At 46.0% G+C, this 25,773-nt stretch overlaps 1 protein-coding gene across 6 annotated transcripts in view; it reads left to right on the top strand.

Moving 5' to 3' along the window:
* STUB1 (STIP1 homology and U-box containing protein 1) overlaps nt 1-25,773 on the top strand; it is a 465,879-nt gene that overhangs the window by 332,375 nt on the left and 107,731 nt on the right. For all 6 annotated transcript variants that reach the window (XM_069646080.1, XM_069646075.1, XM_069646076.1 and 3 more), the window contains one exon: nt 6,688-6,778. In XM_069646080.1, coding sequence (XP_069502181.1) covers nt 6,688-6,778 — 91 coding nt within the window. The remainder of the gene's footprint in view (nt 1-6,687; nt 6,779-25,773) is intronic.

Raw genomic sequence — 25,773 nt, 5'->3', positions numbered from 1 at the left:
ATGTGCGAGAACTAATTCTTAAAGCCAGTATTGTAATGTAGAAAGTTAAGGGGTACGTTTGTAGTGTATTGGACTTTGTATTGGGGAAACTTTTTTTTTGCTGTCTAGCTTAAAATGCCATTCCCAATCTTTGTAGATTTCCTTTTTATTTCTAGTAACCTTAATTATCTTTTTTAAGAAACATTTCCACTTACTTTAAACATGTTTTTATGTGTGCATGCCTAATCGGAGCGTATTTTTGCTTCAGTACATTCGAGGCATATAGTATTTGTACTATGTTGTATTTATTGTGGTGACAATGTGTTTAGAGCAGAAACGTCTAAAAATAGGCAACAGTCACCTGGGCAGTCTTTAACAGGTGCTGTACATAAGGACAGGTAGAGTGCGTTTGACTAGGGCTTGATGAGGAATAAGTGATGATATATGGTATATTATATTTGTATCGCACTCGTACACAAGTGTTTCAGAGCGCAAAAGGCATGGGAGGGGAACAAGGGAGAACACAAAAACGATCATACTAGGCCCAGTGACATTGAGAACTCGCAAGTGCATGGTAAAGGGAAAGGGGAAAAGTGCATGGAAGGGGGAGAGTGGAAAGTGTGGAGCAGAGGAGAACAGATTAATAAATACAAATAAACAGATCATGGAGGCAGTAAACAGTGGTAGTGCAGCCAGCAAGTGGCAAGTGTTGTTACCGGCAGCAAAACTGGGAAGTCTAAGTGCAGAAAAAATAGAAAATAGGGGGGTGGGGGGGGGACTGTATGGGTACAGATACAGTCACCATGTGCAAGGGGTGGCCAGAAGGCAGTGCAGGAGGGTGGCAGGATGAGCAGGTACCTGGGCCCAGGGGAACAGAGGGTGGCCAGATGCACAGTGCCAAGAGAGAGTAGATCCACAGGGGAGAGGGGGAGCAAAGGCAGAAGCAAAGAGGAAGGTCTTGAGGTGCTTCCGGAACCGGAGGTGGTTCTCCTCAGGTTTTAGAATGGCAGGGAGGCTGTTCCAGGGGGAGGCCCCAGGCGAAGACAGAGCTCTACCACCAGCTTGTTTCTTTGAAAAACGACTGACCTTGAGGAAGTTAGAGGAAGAGGATTGAAGAGCTCGAGAGGGGAGGTATTTGCGGAGGGATAGCTGAAGGTATTTTGGACCCAGGCCCCAGAAAGCCTTGTGGACAATGCAGAGGGTTTTGAATCGGGAGATTTCAGAGCTGGAGAGATACGATCCCAGGGCTTGAGGCCAAGGACAAGCCTTGCAGTCCTGTTCTGGATTAGTTGCAGAGGGCGAAGGGTAGAGACCAACCTAGAGAGAACCAGAGCTTGGGAGACAGTGGGCATCTGGGGGAAGGAGAGGAAAGACAGAGTACCTCTAAGGGAGGTGCAGTAGGAAGTTTGACTTGTTAGTGACCTCAGATGTGGGCGGAGAAGGAAAGTGTGGAGTCAAAGATGACCCGAGGTTCTTAGCCTCGCGAGTGGGGGTAAGAGGAGGGCCAAGAGAGGCCGGCCAGAGAGTGAAGGGAAAGGATGGTGAAGGTGATGGTGCAGAAACTAGGGACTGGACTTTACACATGGCATAATCATACAGTAGAGCAAGATAGTTTTTTGTAAAGTGTTTTCTAAACAGTTGTCTTGGTATTACGTAGTCTGGGACAGGAAGTAGAGGGGGTTTTACTTATGTGAGTGGTGGGACAGTAAAAAGGGGAGCGAGACAAAGAGTGTAAACAGCATGGTTTGGAAACTGAGATTAGGATGGTAATCCGCTCTCGGAAAGCAATGCTCTGGAGAGTTCCTTATCTTTAAAGGCATAAAGTAAGGGTATTCCTTTCACTAGTGCGTCGTTTGCCCTATATGAGGAGATTTTGGATGTTCTATTTTGAAATGTGTAGATTCTCCAGCATTGGATCTTTCATAGATTCACGTACTGTAAATATTCCCCCTCGTCAAGCTGGGAATCCTCAGCCACATAGAACAATTTAAATTTAAACTGAAATTCTCAGTCCCTTTTGTGCTCTTAGACATTTGTGGGTCATGCTGCCCATATCTAATAGGGGAGGAGCTAAGGGAGGTGTTCCTGTCTGTCATCTAGCAGATTTTTTTACGGCATGTTAATGTTGGGAGTTCTGAGCAAGACGGCCCAGCGAACCACATCTAGCAAGAGGTCTAGGTTGCACACAGTCCTGGCCACCAGCAAGAGGAGGCATAAAGAAACCTCCGGCGACGAGCCCAGATCATCGCACAAAGACCGGTCTTCTCTGAAGGTCAGTGACAGCAGGGGAGGACGGTGACCAAGGCCTTTTCCATTGCCCCGGGGAGGCAATGTCCTCTAAGTCCATCTCCAAGTCCGGTGGTGACTCTTCGCTGTCAAGGTCAAAAACAAGCTTGTTGTCAAAATCTGCTATGAAGCCGTCGACGACCAAATCTCATTCCTGGTCGTCTACTCCGAGACCATCACCATCTGATGGGGCACCATTGACGGCGGTCTCATCGGCGAAGCAGTCATCAGCAAGACCGTCATCAGCAACGACTACCTCGTCATCAGCAAGAACGTCAATAACTACGTCCACGAGGATCTCATCACCAGCATCTTCAGCCACGAATGTCATATCCTCATCCACAGAAAACAGTGATTCCTGCAATACTATTGTGACCACATTCATTGTCACTGGCGTTTGACTCCCAGACCAGCGCAGCATCTGCACCAATGGCCCTAGTTGTTCCCTAACCTTCCGGGGGCCTTGCCACCAGGTGCTATTTGGGTGCCAGAGCAGAGTCTTATCTCAACCGAACTTGGATGAAGCAGAGGAGGAGGAGGAGGCCATTATGTCACCACCGTCGTGTTCGACTAGGACATTGCCTCCCAGGAGTTAACCATGGGGTGAAGGAAGTCTGATCAGGCTACCACCCTTAACCCGTTTGCACCCAACACAGGCCATCCACCCAGAGCCATCTCTGCCTCCACAAAGAGACATGTCACTGGACATGTTATCTACTCTGACTGCAACCCTACAACAACGGCTACCTTTGCCAGCACCGTTTACTGAACCTATCAGGACACCTCGCACAAATATCCTGGGCCCTTCCAGGGTGAAGGATGAAATCCCTTGCCCGACCAGGAAGGAAAAACACCATTCAGTACCAGAGAGACTAGCAGATAATGGAACAGACACAGATCCTGACAACGGGACCTCCATACATAATACCCACACTGATTAGTTTGACGACTTCATCACCACTGATGGGTAATCGGGTGACTTTCTACTCAGGGACTCGCCCCCTGATGAAGTAGGTGCCTTCCACACTCTCATGTCCAGGGCAGCCACAACGTTAGGCCTTGCACCAGAGGAGCAGCTAAAGGAGTGTCCTGTACCAACGCAAGGAACAGCGCAGGAAATCGGTCATGTCCTATACCACTGCTAGAAGACATCAGGGAAGATGGCCTAGTCACCCTGGCGCATCCCGCAACTGCTCTGCCTAAAAAAGACTGGTTTGACAAAAAGTAGAGTGCTTCGGAAAGCACTGCCGCCTGCCTCTGCACTCACCCCACACCCGATTCCATTGTTTCGGCGGCTGCCAAGAAAAGGTTGTCTAGCCCATCTTCGTCCTGTTCTGTTCCTCCAGACAAAGAGGTAAATGTCTTGATGCCTTTGGTTAGAGGATCATTACCACCGCTGCCACGTTTATCATAGCAGCCAATATGATGGCCATACTCGCATGTTACGGCTGCGAGTTGTGGTACAGGTTCGGCCCCTTGCAGGAGTTCTTGCCAGATGACAAAACGCAGGAAGCCTTGGACATCTTCCATGAAGGAGAGTTGACATCAGACCATGCCGCTACTGTCTCTGTAGAAATCACTGACACTGGGTTTCGCCAGCTTGGCAATGGAGCGGTCTTACGAGGGCTAGGTTGACTCGAGGCCAGATTTTCGACCCGATGTCCTGTCTAGTGTCGTAGACATGCCTCTCGAAAGCTCCTCCCTGTTTGGGAAGTAGGTGGATGAGGCCTTACAGTCCATAAAGACGGACACGGAAACTGCTCGCTCTCTGGGCACAATACAGCAGAGAGTGCCAGTCCTTTCATTCAGGGAAAGGGCGCTATGGCAGAACTTTGCGAGATAACCACAATGCATACCAGTCTTCCTCCTCCTACAAGACCCTGTATTCATCAGGGGACCAGTACAGGAAAATATCCTAGTCCTACAGGGCTTCCAAAGTTAAGGGCCATTCCGGCAAGAAACCATGACCAGCCCGGGTCCAGGTCCTCCCACTTCAACACCCCAGTGGTAGGACGACTGTCAACATTAGTCGATGAATTGTGACACATAACCACCGACAAATGGGTGTTATCCCTCCCCCAGCAGGGCCACTCGCTGGAGTTCATGGACTATCCACTGGGCAATCCTCCTGTGCAGAAACTGGAGAAGTTAAGACACCCCTTGATTCAGGAAGTGTGAGGACTTCTGCAGAAGGGCGCCTGGGCTGGGAGGTGGTGGGGCAGTGGGGGGGGGGGCATACTCCCGCTACTTCCTTGTAAGGAAAAAAAATGGGTGCACAAGAAGTCAGGGGGTTGGAGACCCATAGTAGATCCAATATACACCTACAAATAAATAAGCCTAGTTAAACTTTGTAAAAAGCATGCTGTGTTAGTCATTTCAAGAACTGGCATCAATGTATTAAATACAAAAGGCTTGTATGATCTCTAGCTAAAACAGTTTCATTAAAGAAATCACGGAACTCAAGACAAATCATATATGCTCTATCGACATCTCTCCAAATGCTGTGTTGAGTCAGAAATGTTATTTTCTGACACATTTAGCTCTACAAACGAAAAATGTCTGTACTTGGGCAGGTAGCCCTGTGAAGGAAGCGCTCACCTCTGACATGGACAGCCTGCACTTTGCAAGATCGAATCCCAGATGTGCCTGCTTAGTCCTTCATCATTCTGATGCCGATAATTTGGGTATCCTTAAATTGGGTATTCGTAGCCGATATTAGTGTTTTAAGTGAGGAATCTGGCACTTTTTTTTTTTATTTTTTTTTTTACATTGTAGCTCAAATGATGGGAGAGACTTAGAAAATGTCTTAGAAACAGTGTAATACAAAAAATAACACTATAGTACTTCTGTTCTCAGGACACAGATAATGCATCTATTTTTTGTTTGCGTTTCACATACTGGTAGCCTACGGAATATAAAAATGTCCTGGTTTTTGAAGTACTAGATTACTTCAAGTACCTTCCAGAAGGACAGTGAGCTTTACTAGCACTACCAAGCACAGTTAGTAAAAATGATAAGAGGAGAAAATATGTACAAAGAAAGTCGTTCGCGACCAGGAAGGTACCGCTTTCAACCTGAATGCAGGACGAGTACAAGTATACATGATTTACAGGTGGCGATTGATAACGAATACATTACAAACAAGAGACTGCATGGTCCTGAAGATGGTATAAACACACCGAGATGCATTAGCTTATGCACACAGAATGGACCATTGTACTATGTTTCGGTCTCAACACTCGCCAATTCAAGCAATATAATTACAGGAATGTGCATTAAACATTTCCTGTACTTTTTACAAACTTCACTCTATTTTTTTCGACAACAAAGAAAGAAGCATATATTTGTTTAAGAAAAAGGAAATTGAAAATAATTATATAAACAAATAGGCAACGAACATTTTCTGCTCCTTTTGGAGCCAACTGAGAAGCGTCAGATCTGATGAGTTGGTTACACCGAATTTTTTGCTTGTTCAATTTTTTTGGTCCTTGTGTCACAGGACTATCATTTTTTCTGACGGCTCCAGGCTAAAACCAGAATATAATGTATTAAGGACCATAAGCAATCTTTTATGGAGATAATTTGAATTATAGACAGTGGTGCCCAACTCTTCCCAGCTCTCCAGACTATTGACGAATCACACAATTAGCACAAGATGGTCATTATGTTCCTACATGCATAGTGCCCTATGCTTAGTTAAAGATGGTATAAATGGATATACCTGAACGTTTAGACAAATTGGTTCAGAACGGTGTTATAGGTTCTGACAGTTAACCAGGTAAAAGTGGTTGTAGAACAGTAGGGTGTATGAAGGAAAAGGCAACCATACTTAACTTAATGCTGTGTCCCAAGTGAGAATAATAAAACTCGTTTTAGAAAAAGGTGTGAGCAAACACAGAAATAAAGTAAGGTGATGGTGCAGCTCTAGTTTTTTTCTTAATGCTGAGAGCTGTGTAGTGCAGTGTTACACGGTCCGGGTTCGAAATTGAGGGGAGCTGATGGCTATTTAGCTCCTGGTTAAGCTTGACAGCCTCCACTACCAGAAGCTACATTTGGCTCCCAAGGCCTACTGGTGCCAAATAAACACAGCTATATGAATAAGTTAGACTTGCAGAACAGAACACTATGTAGTATCGCCTCATTCCCCAGTTAGAACTGGCTAATGCTGGGTATCCAGGTGCTGCTTTTAGCTCCTGCTTATCCAATCTTAGATTCAAGCCTTGCAGAGTCAAGACATATGTTCTCAATAGCTGCTGAAAGAAATGTCCTTGCAACCTTTTCATCTTTGAAATGAAAACTGTTCAACTTATTGCCTTTAGCAATTGGCCAACCTTTAAATGTAGGCTTTTATTGAAGCTACAGCTCATGGACTATGGAGTACAGGAGCTACTACATTAAGTAACCTTTCCTTTTTTGTCTTAGAGATCTGGAGCAGTGCAAGATGAAACAGCATGAGGAGAAGATGGAGGACCCCAAGAGCCGACTTGAACAGGCTACCATTGAAGGCAAACATGTGAGGCACCCTGATTCCTAGCAGCATGTGGGTTGGGAGCAGGTTATTAAAACCAATGCACTCAAGCTGAGTGCCACTGATGTATGATTCAATTTTGCATCTGCGCGAGACGGGATATTAGGAGTATATTGCTTTGGCAACATACCATCCTTCTCCTGCACGAGTCACGTTTGCCACCATTGCAACTATTAACCCTTGGAGTGCCACTGTGACATATGTTTGTGTAAAAATAACTTTTTGTTAATCTGCCCCAGTAACGTAAAAGACTAACTAGCATGCAGCACATGCCAGAAAACGGAAATTGTACTGCTTGTGCACACAGTTTATGGCAGACCCTAGCTATCCAGGCTCATTAGCCTGTGTCGCCCGACTTGGCTCAAATGACCTGGAAAACACTGAAAAGTAATGTTTATGCTGTTTTATTAGAGAACGTATATGGAGTTAGTGTGGAGGCAAAATAGTAAAGGGAGTAGGAATAAAACGCAGCTAACAAGTCCATGTCAGTTCGGTAAAAGTTCAAAAATTGCTTATCTCAGACATCTGGTGATTCCCGCTGTCCCCTCCTAACAATGTTTTTGTAATAAGGAATCGCTCATTAAAACGTTTGTGTTCCGAACTTTCAGTTTTCCAGGTTGTTTGGCAGCGTGTTCTGGTTTCATTGGGACATCTATTTCTTTGTCCTTTTCTTCTGTGACCTCGTCTTATTGGTTTTTTGCCGCTTGTCTTTCTCTGTGATCCCGATTCTGTTCTTCCTCGGTAGAATCATAGATTTCTCCTAGCAAAGGAATAGGAAACCTGGGTAGCAAGCATGGCACCTACCACAGTCCTGTATGGAAGCTTGAGGGTGGCCATCTACTCTTTCTAGAGCTCCTCCCCCCTATGATCTCCACTCCGTATGTTACTCACTCTGCCCTAGTTTATTCAATTCAGTTTATTTAGACTTAATTCAATATAGGTCTTCAGGCACAAAATTACAAAACAGCTAATTGTCCATTATCGATTATTAGTTTATTCCAGGCTCCTTCTTTATCCATATTTCATAGTGCATCAGCTCAGCTTCTTCTGTTCGTTCCTTTGGTCAAGGTGTCCCTATGAACGGTCTTGCAGTCGGTCTGCTTTAGTAACCAATGTCACAGGGTTTTTCCTTGGACCAAGGACAACGCCAAGACCATACTCATTTTTATTAGGGAATGTGACAAATGTGGCAGTTTAAGAGACTTTTAATGGGCTCTTCACAAACAAACCAAAAATCAGAATTCTTTTTTTCCCCTAAGCGATACCCTGCCCCTGTTCAATGTCTCTTCTGAAGATTCTAAAAACCTTCCCTGCCTCTGGAGATGTGTGTTGTAGTTTGTACATTCAGAAGGGCTTGCTATACTCTTTATTGGTGTTTGTGATAAAGCAACCCCAGCCACACCCAAGTCGCCTCAAATAGCAGCAGAACAAGATGTCAGAATGAACCCTGGGATGCCTAGGTTTCCTGGCTGAGCAAGGATTTATCAAGGGGAGTGAACACCAAAGGCAGTTCCACTGTTGAGCCAGCGGCCCCAAGATCAGACAAAGAATTCTTGAGGACACATCAGGTCCCTAAAAAGAGAGGAAAGCGACCGTTTGGTACGCAAGCCTGCTCCAAACATCTATATCGCTGCACCAGCCTGCCACCTAAACAGGAAGGGAAGGAAACCTCATAAAGGACGAGGCCTGATGGCTGCAGTTACGACACCAGCTGTTCCAACTGTTTTGACGCATCCAGGCGCAAAATGACATGCCCCTTGGACCAAGAGAGTTGGGAATAAGGTAGAAGCCCGTAAAGAGACAAAGTGGCAAATAGGAGAAAAGGATGTAAAACTGAGAGCCAACCCACCTGCTAGAAAAGAAAAGGGGAAAACCAGAAGGAAGCGTGTCTCGCCTCAGTTCAATATGCAGATTCATATGTTTTCAGTAGCATGCTGGGTTAATATAGTCGAAGCTTTTCTTTGATACAGGACATGGCCCCTGCCTTTATTGAACCATCACGTCTGCTAAAAACTAATGCGGATTCAAGGGTACCTTGGTACAAAACCTAATCTTGGAGCCTATATTAAAAACTAGTCTGGTCATCCATGGGCAATGCAATTAGGAACAGATGCCAAAAAGCAAGACTGCAGGCGCGCATTCTTCTGTAGTTACTGGCCAAATGAATTGTTGGATCATGCTCACATTTCAGTTTGGGTTTTTAGAAAGACACCACTATTTTGTGTTGCAAGAACAAAGAACAGATGGATCTCTTCACATCACTGGAACGGACCACCATAGCCTGACCTGACCTATTCTTATAGATGAATATTGGGTGACCATTACTAAACTTACCAGGAACTTTCTGGAAGTCTTAGACATAGTCATACAATGTGGGAACCAGGCCTTCCGCCTCAACAATTGCCTCTAATCCTTCCTATAGCAGTTAATCAACTAGGCATGTACCCAATAGGATATTTGGCTGAATACCGTATAGTTTGCCAAGTATTTAATAAATCATGTTTCAAATTAAGGCACTATTTTAAATGTGTTCCCATTAGTATTTTATTTCTCTTATTAATCTATATCAGCCTTATTAATGCACACAATCCAGAAAAAAAACAGGTCAACAAAAAATCAGAGGCGTATTCACAGAAGGATTTGACTATGTTCCACACAGTCCTCACACCAATATCTCTGTACACCCTCTGGCAGACTTGCCAATAGGGCATCTACAGAGATGTCCCAACATGAAGTTCAGAAGTCTCCTAAGCGGGGAGACATGTCACTCTTACTGGCATATACTTCGACCTTATCTGGATCCACTATCTCTTGTGAATTCTTCCAGTTTCTCCATAGGCGTTTCCCATGGGTGCAAACCATACTTTCTTCGTTCAGCCTCACCACTCTTTTCCAATAGACAAACATGTGCACCATAGTCTTATAAATAGTCCGGAATGTTTTTTAGACTATGGTTGAATCCATTCCCTTCATCAATTCATGTTTGCTTTTCCGAGTGGTTACCTTGCATTAAAATGAGGACAGGCTATTCGGCTAGCGACTAATGGCAAAAAAATGAATTGCCAGTACTGAATAGCAGTTTTTCAGTCAGAATTCGACCAAATGGTTGCTTGAAGCTGGAATTCATTACACCCCTACAGTCAACAATGTGACCGGTCACATCAGAAATTCCTGCATGCTCCTGCCGCCGGGGTTTACCAACCCTGCTTCTTAGAACACATCTTTGTATTCCCTCACGTTTAGTCCTTCTGCATTCAGGTTTGTACTTTTTCTTTGTCTCACAAAAGCACATGTATGTAAAATAGGAAAACATAAACAAGTATTGTCCTAGCCAAATCACATTTTTGGGTGATTGAAAGTGCAATCAAATGAGTCTGCTGTTAATACTATTCGAAAAGGGATAACACGTCTGGTCATCCAGTAATTCCCTTTGAATTTTAGTCACAATCTGTGAATGAGACCCATTTTCCACCCACAAATGCACACGTTATAATTCTAGTGAGACTAGTACAGAATACATTAATTGGAGTTTCCCTATCTCGTCATCCTCATTGATCTATTTGGTCACAAATGTCGGACTTCAGCTAGAGTGCCTTGCAGAAAATCGATTGTAGTGTTAGCAAAATATTTCCTTTTTGAAAATTTCACTCCATTGATTTTAATGAAATATCTAGAAACCCCAGAGTTGATGGGTATTCTGGCTCCTTTTTCGGTGGACTGAGGTCTTTATAGCCTCCCTCAACTGCTTCTCTAAATGATTTTGGAGGGACTAGTCGGTCCTGAAAGCTGCCAGTGCAGGGAGTTTTTCTCCCATTTACTTTTTCTTGTATTTTTTTTTATCGTAATGCACCACCTCCAATGGAGCGTTAGAGGTTCATTGTGTGCCCCTTTTTCTTTTTACCTAGTAACATTTGTGGTACATCTGATGTGCACAACACGGGCTGAAAGCAGTAAGCTTCATTCTTTATACTGTTAATTCGTTTTGAAATGGCTGCTTCTCATGTGTTATCTTGCTTTTTGGCCAGCTTTCCCTCTGAGGCTAAAAACTAAAAAATGTCATTCTCCTTTTGGGGATTCCCAGTTAATGATCTGTGTACCTGGAACTGTGACAGGATTCTTCAGCTTTCGTGCCTGAACTGTAGGAACGCCTAGTTGTTTGGGATTTCTTTAGAACTAAAAAGTGTTCCATTCTTTGGAACAGCTACGTAAAAGGTGTCAGTAAGTGCTAAAATAAATTGCATCTGGGGATTCCCATTTCATCTACCTATAGCTCTTATCTACCTGAGTCTTGTGGCTATAGCACCCAGCTGGTTCTTAACCCAATTTAGTGACTGGGATCTAGCGCCCAGATTATTTGTAATCTGACCACTATAATGCCTGTCTTATTTCTTCATGATTGATGGCAATACATCTCTGCAGATATCCTCTACGTGTTTTCATAGGGAGTCTGCCATCTGACTCCCACATAGTTCTTTATTAATTTTTTTAGCAAATGCAGGTGTTTCACTTGGGCTTGTTGTCTGTGTTTACAGCTCTAAATGTTTGGTCTATAATGGGATTTGCAGCAAAGCTTCCTGAGATAAGCCATATCTTGCAGTGCTTGAGACATGGCTGGTCTTATTGGACCTAGGGATTAGAGCCCTCTGGTTGAGAGAAATCTGGCACCGCAGGTAGAGTTGTTGCTTCACCATAGGGTCTTAGGTTATAGTTTCAGGCTTGTGTTGGGTCCCAATCCACAGTCCAGCCAGCCAGGATATCTGGTGTGGGACCTATGTTGGGCTACTGGCTGCCCATGATTGGAAAGCAACTGCCTGCTTGAATGATGTGGATCCTTTCTATTAGTTGACCGGGTTAGCCCATAGCCTGGATTTTGGAACAGTCAGGCACCATTCTGGAGAACTGAAACCAAGAGTCTGATGAACAAAGACAGCAGAGAGGGAAATAGAAAAACTGCTGCTGATGAACACGCATTGCCAAAGCCTTCCCTGGGACCCTAGACCACCTTCAGCTATCAGGGTTAACCTTCATCTGGTGCATTCTTCCCTTGGACTGGTGGATCTAACCAGTGCCTATCTGGTCATCACTGGACTTAAGATGTGGACCAGGAGCACCCTGGGGCCTGACCATTCTCTGAAGGGGTGTCATCGATGCTCCAGACAGCCTCACCTAGATGCCTGATGCTTGGTAGATCTCTTCCTAGTCTGACTGGATCCTAGCCCGCTGCAGTAGCTGCTCTCTGAGAAGAGGGGTCTGCCTGGAGCTTGAGTTCTACCACATGCACGATTTGCGCCTTTGTCTTCAGGGTCACCCGCCAACTCGACCAGCCTCTAGAGTTCTGGGACTTATCCTTCATTGTGGGAATTTTAGAGGTTGTCTATCCCATCCAGTTGGTGGAGCCCTGTAGCTGTGCCTTCTTCATGGAAATCGCTTCCAGCCAGACCTAAAACTGATACTGACGATATCATCTTCACCTGCTACCCTCGGCCCCAGCAATTCCTACTACCTGTCAGTGGCATTGTTTGTGGGTAGAGTGCACTTGGTACTACTGGTGCCCCTTTTTCCACAGAGATTCAATGGGTGTAGTCCAATCCCTGTAACTATCTTCCGAATGGATTGTGTCCTCCCATGTATTCCTTATCTATGATGTTTCCTAATATCCAGCTTTCTGCCTTGGAAAAATGTTTTCCCAGTAGAGGACGCTGTGCGTCGATGCCTGTCGAGTTGATGTCCCTCGGAGGCCTCCGTCCCGATGTCTATGTCCTCACAGGTATATGTAGCGCGCACAGCATCCGTTGTTCAGTTCCCCTTTTCCGTGCTTCACAGCTTCGGTAACGTAACGCTCGGTTCTGTGTATTCATCGAATTTCCTGTGAAATGTCTTCTAGTCTCGAAGGAGATGGCCTCATCGGCTCCATCTACTCCTCGGTCCGGTTTTTAAAAAAAGGCAGCGACTACAAGGCTAAGATGTCCATGACGGATCCACACAGGGTCTGTCTGTGGTGCCTAGGGGCAGTGCATCTGTGTTCCGAATGCGACAAATGCATGTTGATGACGGCCAAAGCCTTGATGGAGCGCAGAGGGAAGTTAGAGGTAAGCCTCAGAAATCCATTACCCCGTCCAAATGCAAATCATCCGACGAGTCAAGGCTTTCGTCTCCTCGTCATAAAAAACACTCCCGATCACGTTCTCGAAGTGGATCGCATCATTCCTAGTCTTCGAGACATGGCAAGAAAAGGCAACATAGGTCACCGTCCACTTCTTTGTCTAGTTCACCCGAGAGGGTTGTTTGCCCCTCGAAGCACAGTACCCTGGCACAGTGGGAGGAATTCAGAAAGAGTATGTTAAAGGTTTTCGAGAACACGGCCTTGCCCCCCTCAAAGACACCTAGAGGCGATACCACAGACGAAACACCTGGGAAGCACAGGAGCCGTGAGTCCTCGATCTTGGCTGTTTAAACTCCTCGAAAGCGAGTCTAGAGAAAGCCCCCGTGATGCACAAGAAGTCGTCCATATCGACCCATATGGCAAAGCCAAAGAGTGCGTCGTCAACACCCTTGGCGTCCTCATCGAAGGAGAAGCCATCGACACCTCGCGTGTCGACCTCCTCAACGCTTTGGTCGAAGACGTCCACATTGGAGAAGTCGAAGCCGTTGACAATTTTGTCGAAACCGTTGACGTCCTCATTGACGATTTCAAAATTTTCTGCTTCAATTATGACACCAATATCGCCTTCCTGCACCTTTTGAGAGGATTTACACACCTCAACCTCGTTCAGATTACTTCAAAACCCTCTCCTTAATCTGAGGATGCGGAACATTAATCTGACGAGGAAAGACCTTTTGGACTTGAATATGGGACACCTTCTGTTCCAGAAGAACTTGTGTCAGAAGAATCCTGAATGGAAAATCTGCAGGACCCTCTACATGAGGCAAGTGGCATTGACACTTTCCCTGAAGTTGAATTTGATAGAGCTGATCCAGGAGATCATGCTAAAGACAGCTTATGACTAGAGTGATGGAGTACATGGGATGGTCTAGACCCACGCCTGTTTTCAAGCAGGATGATTTAACTGACATATTCGACAAAGGACCACAGGAAGACCCTGTTGTACCATTTCACAAAGCTCTACACAAGAGGTTACCTTCCAAATGGGAAACACTGGAGGTTGTCCCAGCAGTTAACAAAAGGCTAACGGCTAAATATAGAGCATCAGCTTCAGACCCTCTATCTTTTTCGAAGCATCAAACACCAGAAAGCCTGGTAGTACAGGCTGCAACCTCTTCTGGCAAATAATGCCTATCCCACAATCCCGCAGGCTATGGATGACAAACCATATGTTGCCATGACAAGAAAGCTTTTCCGGCTGGTATTATGGCGTTAGTCTGCTAATGCCAAATGCACGCTGGCACGGTTTACCCCACACCCTTTGGGACTAGGGTGGCCAACTGTCCCGGAATTCGCGGGTTTGTCCCGTAATTGCTGATGGCGTCCCGCCATCTGCCTAATGGCTCGGCGGAACGCGGGTTGCCCCGCGGCCACGGGATGTCATGATTTCCTCTTTATGAGCACAATCAGACATGCTGTGAGCGACCGCAGCACTGCAGGGCATGTAATGCATGTCTAAGGATTTGCTGCCGGCAGCCACTGTTTTTCCCATTCACGGGAAATGGATGTATATGACACCCTCCCTGCTTCTAATAGGAGCGGGGAGGGGGGGGTCATATACATGCATGCATTTCCCACGAATGGGAAAAACAGTGGCTGCCAAGTGTATGTATATGACCCCCCCCCACTCCTATTAGGAGCGGGCAAGGGTCATATACATACACTTGGCAGCCACTGCTTTTCCCATTCACTGGAAATGTATGTATATGACACTCTCCCCGCTCCTAATAGGAGCGGGGAGGGGGTCATATAAATACATTTTACCATGAATGGGAGTGCAACACTCTTAATTAATGATTTTATGGCAGCCGCAGCTGCCTATGTGACAGGCCTGCTGTGCAGAAGCGCTAGAAGTGCATTGCCTGGAGTCCTGCTTTAATGGGAGGTGATCCACCTCCCATTAAAGTGGGACTGCAGGCTACTCACTTATAGTGCATATGCGCAGCAGGCCTGTCAGGTAGGCAGCTGCGGGGTGGGGGGGGGGGCAGGGAGGATCAATGCATTGATTTGATGGAGTGGGGGCGGGTGGAGTTTCGGATGCCATTTATTGCCAGCCTACCTGGTCAGTGGCAAGAAGTTTGCCTGAGCCTGAGGGGAGAAGAGGAACCAGCTGTCGCCGCCTGCCTGCCAGTGCTAGGACCTTTGCTGACCTTTGCTGATGACAAGGTGAGAGGAATCTGCTCTAGAGGGGCAGAGGTGAGGAGCTACATAGGCAGGGAAAAGAGGCACATTAATAAGAGTGTGTGAATGGGGAAGCCTGGTAGATTTGATAAGGTGCTGTAATGTTATGAGTGCAAGTGTGTAGTGTTTATGTGAACTGAACCAGGCCCAGTGGGCAGTGTTGATGCGAGTGATGTTTCTGCAGAGATAACAATTGGCGAGTGTGGTGCTGCCTCTGAAAGGGATGTATGTTGGTTAGGTTTTTTCTACTGCTGAGGGCATGGTTTGTGGCGGCGGCACTGCAATGGAGGGAATGCTTGGTGGGTGTGGGGCTGCGTGTAAGGCCCTGGGTGGTGGAGGTACACTGGGCCCTACATGGTGGTAGTTTTCTTGCCAGTGGTGCTGGTGTTTCTGCTGGCTGAGGTCCTGGGCGGTGGTGGTGCCGGTGCTGCCTCTGCAGCCCTGGGTGGTGGTGTTTATGGGGCTTATTCTGGCATTGGGGTCATGGTGACATACTAAAATGAGGGTTTGTGTGATGGTGACAGGGGAAAAGTATGCGCAAAGATGTCAGTTGGTGAACATGCTTGCAAGGCACCGGGAACAAGGGAGAGCATGCAAGTTTTTGAGAAGGTAAGCATGCATGCAAGGGTGTGAGAGATTGTGAGTGCAAGGGGGAGTGTGTGTGTGGATGCTGAGCCAGTGTGCACATTGAGCCAGTGTGAAGGTATTGTGTTTGTAAGTGTACTTGATGGAAGCCATTGGCGTAATTGTAGGGGGGCACAGGGGTGTTTGTCCCCCCCAACTTTCATGGCACACCATTTTGTCCCCATTCATTTGACTGGGGCACCTTTTCTACAGATGTCAGGTCCCCCCCAACATTTTCAGCAAAGTTACTCCACTGGAAGAGACACAAGGGAGTCAAAATAAACATGGGATAGAAGGCAGATGGACGTTCAGATTTGCAAGAGGGAGTTAGTGAAGGGGTGACAAAACGTTGAAGTGGGAAGCAAGAGGAGTAGGGACAGTTGGGGAAATATATATGAATTATAAGGGAAAAGAGACATGGGGCACGTAAACGGGGGTGAAGAGAGGGCTTTGGGAGTAGCACAGAGAGGAAGGAGCAAAGACATTGTTGGGAATAGGATGGGCAGGCCTGGGGAGCAGTTGCTCACAGGGGATGGAGGCATAAGGGGATGGTGGGTGGAGGAGGATGCATCTCAGTAAGGTGTCATAATAGGCACATGGGGTATCATATTGGCAAGGAGGGAGAGGTGAAGCAAAGAACGTGCAAATAAATGGGAAAGGGTAGCCAAGTTCAATTACAAAAATAAAAAAAATAGCATAATTAAGTCACCTGACAACATGTACATCCTTACAGCAATATGTTAAGGCAAAATAATATAATTGTGGCTTTAATTTTCACATCCTGAGTGGTAAACTATTATGTGCCAGGATGCAAGGTAATGGCCAACTGAAAAGTATAGTTAGCGCTCCACTGTACTTCAGTGATTTAAGACAGGTATTAAAGGAAGTTGTATAATAAACAAAGATAGATATACAGATTATTTGTCACAAATGTACAGCTCGTTGTTATTCATAAGGTTAAAAACATTTGATTAGTGACTTAAAGCAACTTTATTTTTTTGCATGTCAAGATTTAATGATTTTAGGGAAAACATTTTGCTCTGCCAGATATCCATCCCAATGGGTACCAGATTTGGAATACATTTTAATGTCTTACTTCCCTAATATTCCCCCTATTTTGTTTCTGTACAGCGAAAAAGTTGCTTGTGTGAACTGAGAGCCAAACAGAAAAGTGGGTAGCTAAAACCCAGGAGGAAACACCACAAAGGCAGCTGTGGAAGAGTAGAGAAGAGTGGCCAAAACCAGGAAGAAACTTTACCAAGTAACTTGCTGGAGGCAAGCCTTTAGTGGTATATTAGCCACCCTCAAAGACTTACCATGTCTGCTATACTAAGTGAATGCAGCAGTGATGGCATTGATAATGGCAATTATATTGAAGTTGGTGGCAAGGATAATGTGAACCCATCCCAAAATGGCATTGTTAAAAAAATATGTACCCCAGAAGAAAAGAAAGCGTATGTGTGTATACTGGAAAGAGTGGGAAGTAGAGACCCACTGGTTGACTGGCTGTAAGGAATGTGACAATGAAGCCAGGTGTATCCCATGTGGAAAGTCATTTTTCATTGGCCATGGAGGTTTTCATGATGTACAGCGACATGCGAATACAGATTTCCATAAAAGATCTGTGCAGTCCCTCTCTGCTAGGCAAGCAATTCAGCGTTTCTTTGTTAACCCTGTGGAGACCACAGAGCATGACAGGTAGTACTGGCAAAAGTTTCCAGTGTGTACCATGGCATAATCCATAATCATTCTTACCGTTCAATGGACTGCGGAATGAAACTCGCTGCTAAGATATTTCCTGACTCAAACATCTCTTGCAAAATAAGCTGTGCTAAAACAAAAGCCAATGCAATAGCAGTTAATGTGCTTGGTCGTTATTCGATCAAGGATAGTGTCCATGCTCTGACTGGGCAAAACTCTTGGACGTTTTTTTCAATTGGAAGCAATGCCTCCAACAAGGGTAACATAAAACTATTCCCATTGGTAATAAGATATTTTGATATTGACAATGGGGTGAAAGATTGTTTGCTTGATTTCTATGAAGACAGTGATGAAACCGCAGTTGCAATTTCCACTCAAATACAGAAGAAGCTCCAATATTTTGGCCTCAATTTAAATCAGGTTTCTTCATATAGTGCAGATAATGCAATTGTTAATTTTGGAAGACATAATAGTGTGTTCACCATACTGCAAAAGCAAAAGGCTGGACAGATAATTCAGGGCAACTGTTCAGCCCATATCCTGCACAACACAGCCAAACACAGCATTGGGAGAATGAGGTTTTATGTTGAGAATCTAGTGACCAAAGTTTATAGTCATTTCTCCTGTTCAGCCAAGCGTAGGCAAGAACCTATTGGCATGTGTGAGTTTGCTCAGATTGAGTGGCGAGAACTTCAACGGCATGTACCAACGAGATGGCTCAGCCTTTTTCCAGCCATTGAGCGCCTGCTGTCTAACTGGCCTGCAGTGCACTCATATTTTCTTTCTCTTAGAGAAGAAGCATGCCCTTATTTTTTGTGGCAAATATTTGAAGGTGACAGCATGAGTGGTGGTGAGCATGATGCGAGGAAGGTAACAAAAGCTGAGATCATACTTTCTTTTCTGCACAATGTGCTGAAGGTTTTCCAAGACACAATTCTCATAATGGAGCGGAGGGACATGACAATAACTGAACTTTTTGATGTTTTTAGTCTATTCCGAAAGAAAATGTCCAGGCGTCAGACTGTTTTCTTGGGTTTAAAGCAGACAACGATTTGAAAAGTGTAGGTGATGAGGTTAGACGGGCTGTTCTGAAGGATGTGACTGCTTTCTATGATTCGGCTCTGATCTACTTTGACAAATGGATTGATCTTTCTGAAAAGGGACGATTTCAGTGCTTATCATTGTTTTCACTTAATAGACCTATGTCTTTTAATGAAATAACAAGATCGCTTCAATCTTTCCCAGCTCTGTTAATAGATATTGATCTGTTATATGAAGAATTTTGCATTGTAGAAAGCATCATACATATTTTAACTTCTTCAAATGACGAAGGAACCATCCAAAAATGGATAAAGCTCCTGAATGCCTTGGGCCATGAAGGAAAACAGTTCACCAAGATTGCAAGCTTTGTGCTTTCAATGCCTGCATCAAATGCACATGTAGAGAGAGTATTTTCTTTTGTTTCCTTTACCTGGAGTGACGCCAGGAACCGTTGTAAAGTTAACACAATTAAGGCTGAGCTTTAAATTAAACATAATTTTCAGATGAGCTGTACTGATTTTGGTGCAAAGTGCTCCAAAGACAAGAAGTTATTGCTTTCAGCAAAAAGTCAAAAAAAGTACAAGTTCAAAATATGCAATTATTACTTTAATGGAGAATCTGTTTTGGTTATAAACTGACTACATATTAAAGATAACTTGAGATACGTTTGACTTCTGTCTTTTTTCAACTGAACAACAATATCAAGATAGCAAAATGCTATACTGGTGAGCTGAGCAACAACAAAGCAAGCTCCCCACTATGTGTTTAAGTGTCATTGTTGTGATGTAGGTACGTTTTATTTACATAAGTACAGATATGGGTTCCAGTTTCTCTTAGTTATATACAAGGAGACAGACCACCCACCAACCATCCTCAAACACACACCAACTCATGAACATTCTCCTGAGCTGTCAGTCATTCCAAACACCCACATTCTCTCAGAATACATAGATGGCCACCAGGACAGGACATTTAAACATCACAACAGTCATATGTAAACAAAAGTATCCACATGTTGGTGTGAACAAATGGCGCGCTTCAAACCATTTTTGAGCCTCAGCGCATAAAAAGTGTCCTGCGAAGCCATTTTGAAAAGTTGGCCACACTATTTGGGACTGCATTTCGAAGTTGGCTGACCACATGCCCGAAGGGGAGGAACGGGATGGTTTCTTTAACCTTATCAAGGATAGAAAGGGCGCTGTATGCAAATCCCTCCAGACCGGTCTCTACTCTGACCGCATCAGCAGAGCCATGACAGCTAGTGCGGTAATCCGCAGGTTTGCGTGGTTGCGGAAGTCAGGATCTGCCCCAGAAGGTACAGTCCACACTTCTCAACATGGCCTTTGACGGCACACATCTATTTGGGAGTAAAGCTGATGAGAGTTTGGAGAAGCTGCAAACTTCCAAGGCAGCAGCCAAATCCCTTGGAGCTGCGATAAGGCAAACTCCAAACCACCCCACAGGTATGCCCCGGAGGGGTAGGTCCTTTGGTTATTCCTCATTTGGAAAAGGCAGAGGACAGCCAGCTCAAAGAGGTCAAAGACGATTCCCCCATGGTGGATGGGGTAGAGGTACTAAGACCGCAACGGCAGGGGCTGCTTTACCCTCTGCCTCTACGTCAGCCACCCCAAAACCTCTCGGAGGTCTTACATCACAAAACAGCAGTAGGAGGCAGGTTAACATAGCATCTGACAGAATGGCAGCCTATTACTTCAGATGCTTGGGCATTAGAGACAGTTGCCCAAGGTTACTGCCTGCCTTTCCTACAAACACCTCAGTCATCCAAGGGGAACAACTCTTTGAAGGTTCCAGATCCGCTCCTTATGCAGGAGATTTTAACCCTGCTAGAGAGGTGCTGTAGAACCAGTACCTGTAGCGGATAGGAACAAGGGTTGGTATTACCCATATTTTCTAATTCCGAAAAAGGACAGGATTGAGACCCATCTTGACTTAAGAGACTTGAACAAGTTCCTCAGGAAGGACAAGTTCAAGATGGTAACCCTTTCTCAGATCCTTTGGGCCCTCCAACCTCAGGACTGGTTGTTATCATTGGACCTTCAGGATGCTTACTTTCATGTGCCAATCCATCACAAGCACAGAAAGTACCTGAGGTTTGCCGTTGGCAGCTCTCACTATCAGTTTCGGGTTCTGCCATTTGGGCTAACCTCTGCCCGAGGGTTTTCACCAAGTTAATGGCGGTTGTGGCAGCGAGTCTCAGGAGAGGGGGGATTCACGTCTACCCCAACCTTGACGATTTGTTGATCGGGGCCAATTCCCTGGAAAAAAGCCCTAGATCATCTAAATTATGCATGCCACTCCCTCCACAGGCTGCGCTTCTCCCTCAACTTCAAGAAGTCCCACATGATACCATCACAAAGACTCCAATTTGTCGGAGCAGTCCTGGATACATCCCTGGGAAAAGCATTGCCACCAGAGGTGAGGGCTCAAGACATTCTGCAGATGGTGAAAAAATTCTTAAATGCCCAACATCTTCCGGCCTTAGATTGTCTGAGGTTGCTCAGCCTGATGGCATCCTGCATTTTTCTGGTGCCAGAGGCTCGCCTGAGAAGGAGATCTCTCCAATGGGCTCTCAGGCCCCAGTGGTCACAGTTCTCAGGAAGGATGTCAGCTCTCCTACAAATCCCAAACAAAGTCTCACTGGACCTTCAGTGGTGGGCCTGTCGGGAAAACCTCTTGAAAGGGGAACCTTTTTGGCAACCATGGCCGGAGATAACAATAGTGACGGATGTCTCCCTCACAGGTTGGGGAGCCCATACCAGTGATTTGACCATCAGCGGTTGCTGGTGTGCATCGGAATCCAAACTACATATCAACCTTTTAGAGCTGAGGGAAATCAGACTAGCGCTGAAGGCTTTTCTGCCATCTGTATGGGGAAAGAATGTTCTGATAAAGAGACAACACAGTGGCCATGTACTACCTCATCAAGAGAGGTGGTGTAGGGTCACTGCCACTGTGCAGAGAGGCAATGCAGCTCTGGTTCTGGGCAATACAAGAAGGAATCTTTCTGTCGGCAGTTCATTTAGCAGGAGAGAAGAACACAACAGCGGATGCTCTGAGCAGGTCGAACACAGTCTGTCACGAGTGGGAAGTAGCTCAGGAAGTCCTTCAAGAGATCTTCACCCTTTGGGGAACCCCTCAAGTGGATCTGTTTGCGACCAATGCCAACTGGAAGTGCGAACTATACTGCTCAAGGGAATTTCCCCCGAGAGGAGCTCTAGGAGATGCGTTCGTGGTGGACTGGAAATTCCCACTTCTCTACGCGTTTCCTCCAGTCCCTGTCATTCCTCACGTAATAAGGAGGTTGAGAAGGTTCAGGAAAACCATGCTCTTAATTGCCCTGGATTGGGCCAGGAGAACGTGGTACCCGGACCCTCTGGACATGTCCATCTACCCTCCGATTAGTCTTCCAAAAAGAGAGGATCTTCTCTTGCGAGAGGAGGGTTGGGTTCTCCATCCGGATATTAGGACTCTCAGCCTTCACACATGGTTTCTGAGAGGCTAAGATACAAAGATTGGGACCACCCAGACGACGTAATAGAGGTTTTGCTTTCGGCCAGAAGGCCATTAACCAAATCTTTATACCGCTGTCATTGGAATAAGTTCTGCAGCTGGTGTAGAGAAGAATGTTGACCATTTCTCATGCAATACACCAATGGTGTTACCTTTTCTGGTGCATTTAGCAATTTTGGGATTCCTGATTGGTACGATCAAATGTTACATAGCAGCGCTTTCCATCTTCAAGTGCACTGCTGAGGAAGTTTCCTACTTTAAAATACCTCTGGTAATACAATTCTTGAAGGGGTTAACTAATGTTCACCCCAACTCCTTTTCAAGTCCCCCTGTGGGATCTAAATTTAGTAAGAAACTTTTTAATGGGTACTCCCTTTGAACCCCTTCATTCGTGCCTATTAACACTTCCTACCCTCAAAACAGTCTTTATAGTGGCAATAACATCTGCTGGAAGGATGAGTGAGCTACATGCTTTATCCTGCAAGCCTTCTCATACTGTCTTTCACAAGGACAGAGTGTTATTAAAGGTGAAGCACAACTTCCTCCCCAAGGTAGTTTCTGAATTTCACAGCACTCAGAAAATAACCTTGCCATCTTTTTACCCTCCTCCACACCCGGGGAAAGAGGAAGAAAGGCTGCACAGACTCTATCCAAAGCGTGCTTTGAGTTTTTACATTAGCAGATGTGCTAAACTAAGACAAACTGACCAATTGTTTGTGGGTTACACAGGTCATAAATTGGGGCCTAGCCATCACCAAACAAACCATCTCTAGGTGGATTATTTTAACAATTGCAAAATGTAACAAATCGGCCGGTAAAGACACTCCAGAACATATAAGGGCTTATTCAACCAGGGGTGTTGCAACTTCGTCAGCGCTTCAAAGAGGAGTTCCAATAAAGGATATTTGTTCAGCTGCCACATGGTTGTCTGCACACACCTTGATACTATAGTCTGGATTCCTCCACTAGCCAAGAATCTAAATTTGGAAAGGCAGTACTGCACTCTGTGCCTACTTAATGGCTTAAATGTACTTCCTCCTAATGTATATATTACTGCTTTGGGAGTGTATCAAAGATGTGGAATACATGGGAGGACACAATCCATTCGAAGAACAAGTTACTTACCCATGGTAATGTTCTTTCGACGATGACCCACCCAAGTATTCCTTAACGCGCCCCTCCCATCCGTCCCGCAGTAAAACTTCCCTTGTGTTTAGTCTGCGCTTCCTCAAGGGTAGTAACCGTCTAACTCAGGACAATGCTTCGTTCTTCAAAACAGAACAGAGCAACGGATGCTGCGCGCGCTACTTATACCTGTGATGACATCATCAGGACGGAGGCCTCTGAGGAACATCGACTCAACAGCAATCGCCGCACAGGGCCCCCTACTGGGAAAACATTTTCTTGAGGCAGCAAGCTGGATACTAGGAAATAGCAGATAAGGAATACGTGGGAGGAACATCCAGTCGAAAGAACGTTACCATGGGTAAGTAGCTTGTTCTTCTGAGGCTTGTGGATCTGCTTAGATTACATGCTATGCATAGGCCGACATCTAGTGGTAGTCGTAGAGTGTTACATTATTTGTTTTCAAAACCCGAAAAGGCACGTCGACATGGCGTGTCAGTAATACTTTCCCTAGTGTGATGCCCAATGTACCCATGGTCCTTCACATGTCGAGGTCACTCAGATTATTTTTTTCCACCATCATAGTCAGACGCAAGTTGCAGAGTTCCTTCTTTCTGACTAACGCCATTGATTATACACGTTTTTAAATTTAGATTTCTTCCCATCTTTTCAACAGCTGTTCCACCGTAGGATCTTCGGCAATGGTTTGCAGGGAAGGATTCTTGGTCGACGACTACTTCGCCCATCTCAACGAACTTTGACTGCAGCCTACTTAAGCCTCAACGGGCCTCGGCCATTCACAGTAGGGGGGGGGGGGGGGAGTCATAACTTCTTTTTCCCTATTCTTCCTTTTCCATCGCTGGGCTGCCATCTTTCCATACTATGGAAAACACACCATTTAAATGTTGCCCTTCCTGTTACAGGACGTTTCCCTGGAAGGACTCAAACAGGGTGTATAACCTCTGCCTCCCCAGGGACCACCCCGAAAAACATTGCAAGTTCTGCCAACTTTTTCAGCCCAAGACACTAAAGCAGCGTAAGACTAAGCGCTGGACCCATCACGTCATGCAGGTCGAGGCCGCTATGGGTGTGGAGGGAGCCTCCAACGATGGCAGCGTCGGCATCCTAAGTGACGCCGAGGGTGATCGGGGCCAGGCGGTTTCCACGTGTGAGCCCCTGACTCAATCAGGCCTCCGGTTCTGCTATGGAGATGGCACCTGGCGGCTCAAGCACACACACTGCATGGCACAAAAAGAATCCCCCACCCCTGCATTGCCGACTGTCCTCTTCGTCGACCGATAGGCCACACACAGTGTCGAAGGGAAGGTCTGAAAAATCCCTGTCCTCTGGGCCATCACAATCGTGTTCCAAGGTATTGGCAGTAGTGGCGGCGCATTTACGCAGACAATCAATCCCAGTGTACCCTTGTCTGGACGACTGTCTGATAACAGGGGAATCCCCACGAATTGGCAAGCAAAATAGCCAAACAACTATCTACCTTCTCCAGCATAGGGTCTGGCATGGATTCACATGCTCATGAATATTCCCCGTCGTCGGGCTGGGAATCCTCGGTAAAGAACAAAATCAGTTTGTTTTGTTTCTGAACTGTCTTTCTACTAATAACCAATCACTGGTCTCTGGGTCATACTGCCACCAACCAATGACTGTCCTCTACCTAAGCCCCTCCTCTGACAGCCATCTTCAGATTTTTACTGCACGTTCAAGTGTTGGGAGTCCTCGTGCTATAGCTCTCGAGCTTTTACTGCGTTTTGCGTTTTTTCGAAGCGTTTGCTCTTATATTTTCGGCCAATCGAGCCTCAAGCTCCACCGATTCTACTTCCGATCAACGGGGACCTGTTTCAGATTTTTTCTGCGCCCCTCAAGGGTGAATTTTCATCGAGTTTTCACTTCTTGGAGGATTCCAGAAGATCTTTGAGGCCTACCCTCCGTGATCATGGCCCAGGACAAATCAAACACAACACCTGTTGGATCCAAGCTGTTCAGGAGCTGCCCTGGATGCAGATTACAGAATGTCTTTAAGGAAGATGAGCAGTCCCAGTGCCTCTACTGCCTTCACGATGACGAATCGCACGTGGAGAAGGACTGTGCGTTTTGTAAGAACATGTCCGAACGGACAATGAAGGATCGTCGCGTTCGACTCCCCAACTGGCTTGAGGGGAAGAGCCCAGCAGCAGGTGAGAAGAAGTCTGAACCGTCTTCTAAGACCTTTGAAGGTGCTCCGGCGATGGGGGCCCAAAAAAAGGAAAAGCACTGTGAGTCCGCGGGCACCGGGAGCACTGATGGTTCAGGCTCCTCGGCTGCCAGGCAGGGCGGGATGTCACTGACGCCATCATCCACGAGCCAACGCTCTGGCTCCGTGAAAAGGAAGTCCGAGAATCCGTAGGCTTCGGGAGAAGCCCCGGTCGATCCCGATGGCGACAGCCGAGGGGGAGCGAAGCAGCGACACTCCCCCTAAGGTGAAGGCCTCAGGCACGGCCAAGGCCGCGAAGACCCTGATTTACCCGGCAAAGGCCTCGAAAGGAGGAGTCGTGGCGGCCCTGGCAAAGCCTGTGGAGGCTACCCCAGTGGAGACGACTGCCGGTCCTAGAGTTTC

Source organism: Ambystoma mexicanum, chromosome 2p (genome assembly GCF_040938575.1).
Source record: "Ambystoma mexicanum isolate Mex_15411 chromosome 2p, UKY_AmexF1_1, whole genome shotgun sequence".
In the NCBI taxonomy this organism is placed as follows: Eukaryota; Metazoa; Chordata; class Amphibia; order Caudata; family Ambystomatidae; genus Ambystoma; species Ambystoma mexicanum.
Note: the sequence above shows the minus strand (reverse complement) of the source record. Positions and strands in the feature narration are given on the sequence as shown.